General features: G+C 39.6%; 1 protein-coding gene across 4 annotated transcripts; it reads left to right on the forward strand.

Moving 5' to 3' along the window:
• Positions 1 to 5521: 5521 nt before the first annotated feature.
• LOC123514228 (5' exonuclease Apollo-like) lies at positions 5522 to 13811 on the forward strand. 4 transcript variants are annotated; one of them, XM_045271938.1, is made up of 7 exons: positions 5522 to 5842; positions 8109 to 8197; positions 9653 to 9772; positions 10098 to 10236; positions 10599 to 10788; positions 11782 to 11980; positions 12348 to 13811. In XM_045271938.1, the coding sequence occupies exons 2-7, from the start codon at positions 8129 to 8131 to the stop codon at positions 13431 to 13433; spliced, it is 1803 nt and encodes a 600-aa protein (XP_045127873.1). In that variant the 5' UTR covers positions 5522 to 5842; positions 8109 to 8128; the 3' UTR covers positions 13434 to 13811. The 4 variants fall into 4 exon arrangements, with proteins under 4 accessions (XP_045127873.1, XP_045127872.1, XP_045127874.1 ...); XM_045271937.1 differs by having other exon boundaries at positions 5525 to 5756; XM_045271939.1 differs by lacking the exon at positions 5522 to 5842 and adding an exon at positions 7344 to 7545.
• Positions 13812 to 14025: the final 214 nt, after the last annotated feature.

The following is a 14025-nucleotide window of genomic DNA, read 5'->3' on the forward strand; positions in this document are numbered from 1 at the left end:
GGCATTATAACACTGTTTATCATAACCGTTCATATTGGTGTTATTGCTCTTTTTAATGTATTTACTTTTACTTTTGTGGGGAAATACCTTCATAGCAGGTTCTACTAGTACTAATTGTAATTGGTGTGTTATGTCATCCACAGATAAAACGTCAACTGTATGAAGTAGTTCATGCACTCTACTGACATCCACATGACTCACATATTCCTCTTTTCTCTCATGACTCCATTTACCTGGTCTTGCTCTCACTATTTCCTCCTCTTTATTACTCTCTCGTTGTCTGTCTTACCACACATGCAAATTCTAGCACCGTCTGCAAACCACAATGCACATCCGAAAACAATGGCTCAAAATCCAATACCTCAAAATTTTTAACATGTTTCACAACATTGCAAGTACCTATAACATAATCAATACTTGTATTGTATGTGGTAGTATATTCACCAATTCCCAAGTCATTGCCAACCCTTCCATTAAAAATAACGGCGTTATTGTTTTTACATACTTCTACTAATCTCTTACCGTAGGAACTTCTGTCAGGGGTATTGTCTTTATTACTCCTACTCATTAAACATCCTGCAGCACTTAACACAGCGTTGACATCAACTACTGGCAATATATCGTCCTCAGTTATATCAGCAACATCTGACAGTATACCAGTATGTGCGTTAAAGTCCCCACTGACAACGTGAAAACAATCTGAATGAGACAGAAAAAACTCATCAAGTTCATTAAAATGTTCTCTCTTAGCATACCGTGAGTGGCTTGGTGGTATGTAGATACAGCTAATAAATAAATTCTTTTCCAATCCAAGATCTTGTCTGTTTACGCAGATAGATAATAAGGTTTCCTCACTACTTTTAATTTCTTCTTTGTGTGTGTGTGTCGACTCCCTAATTATAAATAGTTAGCGCACATGTACAATATACATATATCTCTATGATATACTTATAACTCAAGTTGGATACAAGGGAGCTTGAACGGGGTCACAGGTGGATGAAGTAAATATGTATTGTACTACAGTACATTATTGGTAGTGTGTGTGTGTGTGTGTGTGTGTGTGTGTGTGTGTGTGTGTGTGTGTGTGTGTGTGGAGGAAGGAACTCAAAGTGATTATTCAAATCGTGGCGCTGTTTGTTTACAAAGGCGTTAGTTTGCGGTTCACTCAATGGATGGCGCTGTTATCCACTATTCTAGCGGTATCTGGCATCTTTACTGTTGACACGAATTTCTTATGGTGAATGGCAATCTTTCCAGTCTTGTTTTATCTATAGTCTTTGCATATGGCTTTAGCATCGTCACTGGAGGAAGACATCTGGGCAGGTAGCTGTTGTTTGTTTACATTCACTTCCCGCCAAGGCAGCAACTTGTTGATACTTTGCAAGCGCTATGTCTGACGCTTTCCACCTAGAAGGGATGAGTCGGAAACTCTACATACGAAAAAAAATAGTCGCAAACTGGCATGTTTGAACCCGCCTTAACCTCTCCAGATATAGAGAAGATGTGGTGAAGGGAAAAAAAACATCTGAGACCTCAAAAGTTCATTATACAGTATAAATAAATAAATAAAAAAAATTCGTCGTTCAACGAAATAGCTGCCACTGTACAAGAACAATTTCCCTCAATGTAAGATGTTGTTGGAGGTAAGGATTGAAGACTAGTTAGGATTTAATTTGATCGCAATTGTACATAATCTTAAGATTAACAACTTTCTTATGAGAAATGTACATTTAGAGTGTAGTAGAAACTTCTTCCTTTCCTTTTATTTAGCCAGGGACGTATCCACAGGATTTTTTTTTTTCTTTTCTTTTACTCTTCCTGTACACTATAAGAAGAGTAACCACATCTTGGTGAGTACCTGTTGTTTGTTTACATGCACTTCCCGCCAAGGCGCCAACTAGTCGATATTTTGCAAGCGCTATGTCTGACACTTTCTGACTAGAAAGAATGAGTTGTTAATTGATTCACAAATTGGCACGTGTGAACCCACCTTAGTTCCGGCACCATCTTTATAGCTATCTTCTGGATCTGCTCTAATTTTCTTATATCCTTTTTCAAGCTTGGCGACCACACCACTGCTGCATATTCCAACCGTGGACATATCATACTCGTAATAAATTTTCTCATCATATCCTTGTCCAGGTAGTGAAATGCTGTGGGCATCCTAATATTAGTCAACATTTTATACGTTGATCCAAATATTTTACTTATGTGATTTTCGGGGCTTGGATCTTTTTCTTCTTTAGTATTTATTATTTGTTTCTTTCCCAACAAATAGTTCCATACTGATCGATCTTTTTATTCTTTCCTGATTCCGTTGCATGGCATTTCTTGGCATTGAATTCTAACTTCCACTTCTGTGTGTGTGTGTGTATGAAATAAAATTGTCTGCGCCAAGAATGGGTGGTGCTGAACAGCACTTCCTATAAATGTGTGTGTAATTCACCTCAGTCGTCTGATGGTCACCCAGCCAGTCTTTTCTATTACGGAACGAACTCAGAGCTTATAAACCGATCTTCGGGTAGGACTGAGACCACATCACATTCAACACACACCGGGAAAGCGAGGCCACAACCCCTCGAGTTACATCCCGTACCTATTTACTGCTAGGTGAACAGGGGCCTCACTTTAAGAGGCTTGCCCATTTGCCTCGCCGCTTCCCGGGACTCGAACCCGGCCCTCTCGATTGTGAGTCGAGCGTGTTAACCACCACAATACGCGGTGTGTGTGTGTGTGTGTGTGTGTGTGTAATTTCACTGTAATTCACTGTTTGATCTGCTGCAGTCTCTGACGAGACAGCCAGACGTTACCCTACGGAACGAGCTCAGAGCTCATTGTTTCCGATTTTCGGATAGGCCTGAGACCAGGCACACACCACACACCGGGACAACGGGCTGCGTTCCGTTGGAAGTTAGCACGCTGCCCCCCCCGCAACCCCCAACGGAACGCAAGGGAACGCGCAAGCCATACGGGTATTGTTGACAAAGATGGCCGTCCAAGCTGCTCTCCTCCTCCTCGCTCAAGAGCTCGCAAAAGACCCTCTGTTGGACGCTGCAGAGCTCCTCTTAGCACGAGAGGAGGAAATATTGCTGAGGCAAGAGGAAGAGGGAGAAGAGAGGTTGCCAAGGCAAGGAGAAGAGGGAGATGATAGGCCGCCAAGTCCTGTGAGGGTCAAGGACTATGCAGAGATGATAGTGCCTCTTTACTCCGGGAAAGACTTATAGAACACTTTCGAATGCAAAGGGAAACTGTCCCTGCAGCCACAGGTGCTGGAGGGGCCTCTGCAGCAGCTACCATGGCGGTAGAGGCTGTCTCTTCTGCCTCAGAGGCTGTGTGAAGAAATGCGACACATATAACACCGTCTTTTATTGCTATAAATACTAATATTTTCGTCATATTGCCTTATTCCAGCATTCTACAAGGGATAACAGACTTACCACATTGTTTTTGATGTTCTGTGACGTCGCATAAGCTGTCAAAATAGCATTTACATCCCCCACACTGATAATATAGTGGTGAAGCGGCGGACGTCTGCGGTTTGTTGATAAACAATAGTTGCCAGACACCGCCAAGCATTCACCTCCGAGGAGCGCAAGGTCCCGCACGCTCCCGCAAGGCGAGCCGTATGCTGGTCCCCCCCGATTCGGGGGAAGTATGCCATACTGTACGCCATACGGTCCCCAACGGAACGCGGCCATGGTGGCCTCAGGCGTCCACCCCTCCTGGCAAGCTGCTGTCCTTTTTTTTTTTTTTATACCATGTGGGCTTTTCACGGGAATTTATGGGCTAAAGGGGATACGTATTAAGGGTACCTCCTATTTCAAAGCCCACCCGCTAGGAAACCGTTGCCCCGAGTGAGGAAGCCCAACCTACACTCAGACCGTAGACAGGATTCGAACCCGTGCGCTTGGAGACCCCTCGGATCCCAAAGCACGCACGGATCCACTGTACCACGGCGGCCTTACTTGTGCCTTCTTGAGGAAGACCGGCCAGCTACCACGCCTGTGATACCCACACAGGACTACCCCAGGGCTCATAAGGATCCACAGATTTTCGTGGCCTCTTTTGGATCCTTATGAGCCCTGGGGTAGTCCTGTGTGGGTATCACAGGCGTGGTAGCTGGCCGATCTTCCTCAAGAAGGCACAAGTAAGGCGAAGGACAGCAGGTTGCCAGGAAGGGTGGACACCTGAGGCTACCAGGAGGATGGGCAGGTCGAGTGTTGTGATGGCCAGGGCGGAGAGCCAGGAGCGTAGTGCAATATGTTGAGAGTGGAAGCGTGGGCATTGAAGCAGGAAATGTTCCATGACCTCAGGGGTAGTCCTACACCAAGGGCAGAAGGGGTCACGAGACAGATGTAGGCGGTGCAAGTGAGCACTGAGCATCGTGTGGTCCAAGCGGAGGCGGGCGATGGCTGATGTGCCTTGCGCTCCTCCCCGTGACTGACTGACTGTTTGAATCTTGTAACGGCGCTCATCCTCCCCTGCTGATGGACCCCCCCTTCCCTCACCCCCTTACTACCTGCGACCTGCACGCCATCTGTTAGAAGCTAAGCTCAATAATCAATTCCTCAGCCCGCTCATTGAACCCGTATATCCTAGCTTATGGAATCCTTGGCACACACACACACACACACACATACTGTCGGCCAAAGCGAGCGGATGCAAGACTAGAGCTCCGGTGTGAGGAATCCAACAGACCTGGTGATGTTACAGGGGGGGCAGGGGGCTAGCCTAGTGGTCCTGTCTCCAAAGAGTTATTGAATTTGCTTAAATTTTGAGGTCGAAAGAAGTATGGAGGAGGATGACGCCATGGACGGTGCGATTGGCGCTGGCCGATGTATAAACAAAGGACTGGGAGCGAGACCAAGGGGGGCTAGAAGTGAGATTATAGAAACACCCCTAGGATCAAGGATTCTATAATATAAGGATATATGGGTTCAATGAGCGGACTGGAGGAATTGATTAGGGAGCTTACCTGCTAACAGATGGCGCATAGGTAGCAGGTAGAAAAGGGGTGAGGGATGGGGGGGGATCTATCAACTGGGAAGGATGAGCGCTGTTACAAGATGATTCAAACTAAAGAATATACAGAGAGGAAGTTGTGGTGTGGGTTAAAGTTTGGAGAACAGCGACGGTGCTGCCAACTGTTAGAAGGGAGTACTTTCATAGAAAACGTTTTCAGGAGTAACGTAATAAAATCTTTGTTGGCCCTGTCGAAGATCAACGAAAGCTCTGCAGGTAGCATCCTTATTAATTTCATAAGACACTCAACAAAACAATGACTTGAAGAGTGACCTTTAAGGAAACCATGTACATTGCCAGATATATATATATATATATATATATATATATATATATATATATATATATATATATATATATATATATATATATATATATAAAAGGAACAATAGGGATACCAGCAGGACCCTCATTTTCTCTTAATATGGTATCAACGTTTCGCCTTTCCATAAAAGGCATCTTCAGGATCTAAAAGAATATTTAGGAACTAAATACACCAATATAACAATAAGTCTTATAGAGACATTATACAGACATTCTTTTAATTCTTGAAGTTAGTGGATCTGTGTGTTAAGTGTTGTTGACTCGTTGAGTCTTTTTAACACCTCACCACCGCATACCGCACCTTTGGGGGTACTAGAGGCTGTGACTCCCAGCCTCCATGGCCCCAACAAACCCCTAAAGAAGTTGAGTCGTTGCCGTGGTCACGCTGGTGGCGATTGGCGACTGGCGAGGTAAAGATAATCCAGTTGATGTTCACTGGGTGTAGGACTGTGAGATCTGACACTTCAAGTATATTAAAACTGGTTTAATTTCATTGGTGAGTTTCGGCGTGATGAATAACATTTCTGGCAGTATACATGAATAGCTGTCAGGGCCAACAGTGCACAATATACGGCTCTCTCTCTCTCTCTCTCTCTCTCTCTCTCTCTCTCTCTCGTTAACCAATAGCGTGGCTCCATATATGTGACGTTAAATCAGCTGGATGGAGGAGCTGCGAAGGGGGAGCCTGGAATCTAGGCGAGCGGGTGGGACGGATTCTTTACGAGAGTGCCCTTAATTAAATTCAACTACAGTATAAGATCTCGTTAACTTAACTGGGCTACCCTATTTCAGTCAAACACACAGCTCGAGGGAGAATTCCCAGTTCTCTGTAATTAGGAAAACCTACAACTAGCTAGCATGCCAGCCTCTCTTTGTGCCATGTGAATGTAGTTATACAGCTAGGAAAGTTGTGTTTCTTTTTTATTAAAAAAAGATATGGTAAAAATGCATAAGAAGTCCCCTCTCCCTTTCCCCACCCCCCTCCTCCCAGCACCAACAAGCTTGGGGGCCTGTGGGGAATCGGGGGTTTTTGGATTGGGGGAGCCAAGAGGCGATATATAGGGGTTGGAAACAATCTAAGGACAAAAACCGCCGTTTTCAAGGAAGAAATTGAGAACATTAAAAATTTAAGAATAATTTTCACTGAAATTATCCCTTCCCAGTCCTAGCAAGTTTGGGGGCCTGTGGGAAATCGGGGGTTTTAGGGGGGAAGGTATATTTGAGTGATATGACTGAAAATTCTAGGGACATTTCCCCAAATGTTCAAAAATATCCCTAAATATAGGGAATTTTTACATAACCCTCCCCCCCTACAACACTAACCTAACCTAACCGGGGGGGCTTCGCTCCCCCCGGACCGCCCCTACAACACTAACTTAACCCTAACATAAACCTAACCTAACGTAACCTGACCTAACCCTCCCCACCACAACACTAACCTAACCTTAACATAAACCTAACCTAACGTATCCTTGCTTTGGGGCAGCTTCCCTCCCCCCACACCAGTTCTCTTATAGCTCCACACAATATGCCCTACCTCTACCAATACCCCTCCTCACAATACCTTAACGAAAGGATGAAGGTCCTGGCTGGTCCTCTTTTCGATTGTACACTGACTTGCATCGCAGGAGCGATGATTTCCCAGCAATCAAATTCGCAACCTTTCCGCTGTACTTGACAACAAATTCCAGCAAGCCGAGATCACAGTCTTCACAGCGTGTCATGGCGGGTGCAGGGTAAGGACTGGGCACCTGTACACGTGTTACCCTCATCCTTCATCGCGGATTGATACCTGCGCTGATATCTGCGTTCACGAACCAATGAAAAGCGTTAATGTTTGAAAATTAATAGAAGTACATGAATGAAAGTGTGAATTGAGGAAAAAGACGAAGATAAGTTATCATCAAAGAGAGGTGGTGCATTATTTACATTTTTGTCTCATAACACATACGTTGATGACATGTTGTCAATTCACATCTAATAGGAACTTGTTCCTGTCAAGGCAGAGGTACGTGACTGAGGTGTGGAGGCTCAGTTTCACCTGCGTACCACAGTGAACGGATCTGTTAGGGACTTAGATTCTGGCAGAGATGGGTGATTTTCAAGAAAGCAGTGTGACCTACATAAGGTCGACCGCCTTCCGAAATCTTTATACATCACAACTATAACTTCTTCATAATGACTACTTTGAAGAGATTGGTAAGGGGGACCTCTTCTGCACATTAACCAAAGATATATATGTTTTTATGCTTGTTTGAAGCAAGACTCATTAAGAAGGCCTAGTCTATATCTTAATGTTTGGAGCATTTCGAACCCCATATAATCCTATCGTGAATTAATAGTAAATTTACTTCATGTGACGGTTCACATCTCAGTTAGAAGGTTGTAAAACATAACGTTACATTAGTTTACCTTTTATGGGATTCAGGGAAGATGTATGTTAGGTTAAGTTGGTTTACCTCGTGGAGGGCCCATTAAGTTAACCCCTTCAATACTGGGACACATTTTTACCTTGTGTAGGATTAGGCCATTTTATTGATATTAGGAAGGGTCTTTGGAGGTCAGAAGATTAATGCCACAGTCTTCATTATTTTAATTCCCCATATAAGTTTCTAAAGCAGTAGAAAATCACCAAATAGTCACCAGAATGAATATGGATATGTGTCATGGTACTCAAGGAGTTAAGGAGTGATCATAGGGGAGTATTATTGGTTGAAACTTCAAACTGCAAATGGTTTATTTACTGATCACTCTCTTTACAGACAAGATACTGTAATGCACAATGGCCGGCTGCGTGATTAATGCAACGCCCATCGCGGTAGATTTCTGGAGGCCAACAAAAGTTCCACAGGTACAAAAAGTGTTATCTTTAAATTTTTGTTTGCAATATAAAGGGAAGAAAAATAGATTAAAGAAAAAAGAAATAGATAAGTGGAAGTAATGTTTGCTCTTAAGGACAAGACAAGGTGATGAAATGGCTAGCATGCATACTTCAGTGGGGAGGTCCTGCATTGATATTCCTTGCTGAATAGAGACAGTTTGGACACATTTTTCACATTCTAGTCTCTTTTCACCCAGCAGACATTACTCTGTACAAGCCTGATGAGCCACACAAATATGTGATGCAAACTGCTTGAACAATATAATTAACTATTTATTGAGACATGAATATTTAGTGTTTAACAGTTCAAGTGCAGTGCTACCATAAACTACTCAGTGGTTAACTTGTAAGTAAAAGTTAGTTTAAGTTTTTATTTAGTTTTACTCTTAATTGTTTTACTTTATACTATGATTATGAGATGCAAGTTTATGAGATCTACTTACTGGCCTGGAATGATTCCTAAGGCAGCACAGTAAGGCATCACCCCTTATTTGCTGAGGATGAGCATTATCTTGCATTAAGGTTGTAATGGGTCATTGAATATATGCATAGAATCATGCATATTGACCAAATGAAAGGAGCAGAGTTAAAGTCTTCCTTTAGGGAATTATTACAGTATTGAAAATTGAGGCAACAGAAAGTATACAGTGTATCTTAAAAGTCTATCTATAAATTCAGTGGTTCCCAACCTTTTCTGGTTTGAGTCACCCTTGGCAAGCCTTTTAGAGGTTCCTGGCATGCTTATTAAGAAATATAAATTCTCATTACAAAAGAATTACAAATAATCACAATTTTACATGTTTGCAGTAGGTATTACAGAAGAAAATTCTTAGATTTATTTTTAAGTTTTTTTTTTTTTTTTTTAGCATGCAGAAACTCATTACTAATAATTACTAATTATAATGAATGAACTAAAAAAAAAATGGAAAAGGCAAACAAACAAACGACTCACAAACTCAGCTAATTACAGTGTATACATCCTGTTGTTTTTGCAGTCAGACAGGTAATTAAGGGATGAGAAAAAATAGAGAAAGAGTGGTAACACCTCCAACTTGTGCAGCAGCATGGCTGATGATTAATATGAACTGTGTGCAGTGTGTGTTGGCTGGCATTTGTTTATCAAATAGAGAGATAGAGAGTGTTGGTAGTATGAAAATTATTTTTGTCCTGAATTTTGATGGCACTCTCAGTAGATCTCATGGCATCCCTTGGTGCTGCAGCACACCAGTTGAACCACTGGTCTAGATGGTTTTAAGTGTTAATTTCAGTTCCAAAGAGTAGAATGTAGATAATTTGGAGAGTATTGTAAGTTTTAAGAAACAATTCTGCTCAGTTTATTTATGAAATATCACAATGTACTCCTCAGATATATACATTGCATTTTATGGTATTATTATTTTTTTATTTTATTTTTTTTTTTTTTAGGCACGTCTGTTCTTCCTCACTCATCTTCACAGTGATCACATGGAAGGACTGACATCTTCATGGCGACTCCCTCTCTACACTTCTCCCATCAATGCTCTCTTACTAAAAAATAAATTCAAGGTATAAGCCAAGGATTAGGTCAAATTTGTATTTATGTGTTTGTACTTGTTAAAAGTGCACCATCTTTTACGTCTTTTCATACTAAGACACATGAGAACCATTTTCTGTATAGTTATTTATTTATTTATGTAGAAACTTTGTTTACCAATAAACATACACATACATGGGAAAATTTTTCTAATCTTTATGGTCAAATATCATATTAGATATCAATATTGGTTTCAACATCTAAATTTAGCCCAAATCATATTGTTGATGGTTTATTTGTTTATTTATTTTATTTATTTATTATTCTTATTTTATCTATATACTTATTATTTTCAAGCTGCCAGACAGTGTAGTGCATGAGTTGGAAGTTGGGCAGAGCTACTTGATTCCCTTGGATGAAGGAAATAACAACAACATCACCGTCACTGTCATTGATGCCAACCATGTTCCTGGGGCAGTCATGTTCCTCTTCCAGGGTGAGAAGGCAGTTGTTAAGCTTCTCATGGCTTGATTCCTGTGATAACCACTTTTTCATTTTGTTTGCAATATGATTTTTATTTCATATCTGTAAACATAAGATGCCATCAACATCCACCTCATTAGTTAGAAACTTTCATGCTCTCCTCCACTGACCATAAGGAAAACAAATATTCAACTTCAACTGTTACACCAATCACTGAATTTCTTAGATGACAATCAAAGATTAAAAGAGAAGTAAAGTATTAGTCACATACAGTAAAACCTCACTGATTTGTGCTTCAATAATTTGCAGCTCATGATAACTTACAGAAAATGTCTTAAAAAAATGTACTTGGAAAAACTCCACTGACTTCAACAGGCTATTTTGGCAACATCCTGTACTGTGGGGACATGAGGTGGGACCCTGAGATGTTGGAAGACCCAGTGTTGCGGGATGTGGTGCAGCAACGTGCTCTAGATACACTGTACATGGACAACACCTACTCTGCACCTTATTGCCAGTTTCCCTCCAGAGAAGAAGCCAAACAACAGATCTTTAAGATAATTGAGTATGATTCACCATAAACTTGTATATTGCTGCCTTTAGTTAAGATATTTTACCTGTCATCAATATCTCTTAGCAAGGTTTGAACAATATTGTAAAATATAATTAACTTACTTCAGGAAAATCTTATATCCTTCATAGGTATTCTCTATTAAACTTGCATAAGAAGGAGGAATATATTTGTGTGCTGTGTCCTGGTGGAAGCAGTATAGTTGTGTATGGCTCTTGATGTGAATATGAAGTAAATGACTATTGTATTATGTTATCATTATATAACATCTGCACTCTTACCACTGCTTGGTAGTTGTTAAAGTGAAAATAGTTCATAAATTAATGAAAGAAAATATAACTTAAAGGGAGTGAAAATCTGATATTTGAAATAAGAAATAAGACAAGTACTACAGAAAATATAAAATAGATGAAGGAAATAGGGTAAGATTGCAAGTTACAATGAGCGATAAATAAGTAAGGAATGAAAGTTGTTTCTGGGAACAGTCCTTAATATCATAAAGCACACATGATGCAAAGTTAGTGGTGATAGGAAAAGAAGGTTCACTGTATAATGAATGAAAGAATTTGTCAAGAAGGAAAGAAAATTAATATTCAAGAAAGCCTGGAAAGGATTGGAGGAATGTGAAAAGTCAAAGAGATCTGAAAGAGATATACACTTTTTTTCTTTTTTTAATAAAAAAAATTATAGAGGTGTTCCATAGGAAGAGTAAAATAATTCCATATGAAAGATTTTTAATGAAGTGTGTGCATAAGACATATTTTTTTTATAGTAAACCAGTTAGTATTTCATAGAATACTATTTTTAAGGAATTTTCTTCCTTTTAGAAAATATGTAGCTCATAAATTTTAAATGACAATTAAGTGCAAACAAGTTAACTATTAAGACACTACTCTATTTATTTATCTGTTTATGTAGATACTCTTACAAGTATTTTGATTTGGGTCACTATTTCAATTTTTATTTTTGTTTGTCTTTTTATTACAGCATGTATCCAGATCACGAAATAAAAATTGGCATAAACACTCTTGGACGGGAGAAACTGCTTGAAGACATTGGCAAAAGATATGGTGAGAGAATTCTTGTCAGTCAAGAGAAATATGACCAGCTTCAGTTGCTTGGCTGCTTTGATGTCTTCACTACTGACCCTCAGCAGTCACGAATTCATACTTTTCCCAAGAAACAGGCAAGTCATTCTAATTTAACCTGTCTGGATAGATATCATTCTCATCAATCCATCTACTAAAGAAGAGATAATGAAGGTGTTTTTAGATGTCAATATATATATATATATATATATATATATATATATATATATATATATATATATATATATATATATATATATATATATATATATATTTTTTTTTATTTATTTATTTTATTTTTTTTATTTTTTTTTTTTTTTTATTTATTTATTTTTTTTTTTCATACCAACATGTATAATTTCATGGACAAAAGTCAAGACTATTCAATAATATAATGATGAATGATATCTTTCAAGAGCAAATGTATCTTCCAGCTATTATACAATATCAATATCTTTTCAACAGATGCAGTTATCTTTACATAAAAGATGGAATGAGAAATATCAGACAATTAGCATCATTCCATCAGCTCTTTATGCAGGTTGGAAAAATGGACCTTATAGCTCACAGGCAAGCAATGGCATGCATGTCATACCATACAGTGATCACTCATCTTATTCAGAGCTGATGGAAATGGTGTCACAGTTGGCCCCTCATCAGATATTCCCAATAGTTAAGTATTGGCCAAAATCTGGATGGTGGGCTGATCCATCTGCTCCTGATCAAAACTTAAAAACTGATATGACAGTGTACAGACATCTGCTCTCTGTACCACCACCTGATCCAGTTGTAATTCCAGAAGATGTGATCAAAGTGATGAGTATGAAAGCCCCTAGATTATTCCAAGCTCGGCCTCAGCGATGTGCCCTGCGTTATGGGCTATCGCCCAGACGTAATAAAGCTCGAGGAGTGGTCTTTACATCTCCTGGATGTCACTCCTTACCATCTTTGTCTTGGACACCATCAACAACACCAACATCATTTACTACTCGAGGAAGTGGTAGATTAGACTTTCATTCTCCCAAGCAAGTAGATTTCAAGGAGTCTCCAAGATCAGTGAAGTATGATGTTAGATACCCTTCACATAGTGTCACTGGAAATGAATTACAGTATGGGCATGTACAGAATCATAGACCTATGAAAAGAAGTACACCAGTGGACTTTATTGATTCTCATAAAAGTGTCAGAATGATAAGTGAAGAATATCAACCTATCAGTTCCAGAAATTTTGTTAGCAAAATAAATAATGATGGGAACAATCAACAGCCAAGAGACCATATTGCATCATCAGCCAGATCACCAACAGTGAAGTCGACAGAAAAGTTTCCATCAAATGAAGTGGAAATAGATTTGGAAATGGAAAATAAATCACAAAATGTTTTAGCCATAAGAAGAGATGCCTTGCTGAGAGAAACTATTGAATTCATAAAAGTAAAAACTGAAGAAATTAATTCTCACACAACCTGCAGCACAACAGAGGAATTGAGAGGTATGGTGAAAGATGCAAGCTTAATTTTGGAGTCTCTTTCATGTCTTGATTTTGTTTTATAAATTATCCTTTTATTTATAAAAAAAATATATATTGTGATTGTTACCTTTTGTAGTTACCTAAAAGAAAAAAGTTATTTTTAAGTATGTTTTGATATACAGTGATTTTTGTCAAATGTGACATGGTTATGGAGTAGGAACATATAGGTGATAAATTTGTCCATTTGGGCATGAAAGATGATGTACCTTAGGCATACTATATCAAGTACATACAGATGTAATTATCAGTAGGAGAGGTATTACAGTTATTGTGTAATTTTATATATTTATGTATGATGCATACTTTGAATATTTTTCATCATAAAGCTCATTATTAAAAGATTGCTTTATAATCTGTAGTTACTAATGAAATTGAAAATATATCTTGAATCAGCAACCCAACTTGGCATGACGATTTGCCTAGAATACAGTGTAAGGACTCATGCTATGTGATGTGAAGGTTCACATTCCAGTTACTTTCCCCCCCTTCTCTCTCTCTCTCTCTCTCTCTCTCTCTCTCTCTCTCTCTCTCTCTCTCTCTCTCTCTCTCTCTCTCTCTCTCCTCCTCCCTCCTCCCTCCTCTCCTCCCTCTCCTCCCTCCCTCCTCCTCCCTCCC

This window comes from Portunus trituberculatus, chromosome 37 (genome assembly GCF_017591435.1).
Source record: "Portunus trituberculatus isolate SZX2019 chromosome 37, ASM1759143v1, whole genome shotgun sequence".
Classification (NCBI taxonomy): Eukaryota; Metazoa; Arthropoda; class Malacostraca; order Decapoda; family Portunidae; genus Portunus; species Portunus trituberculatus.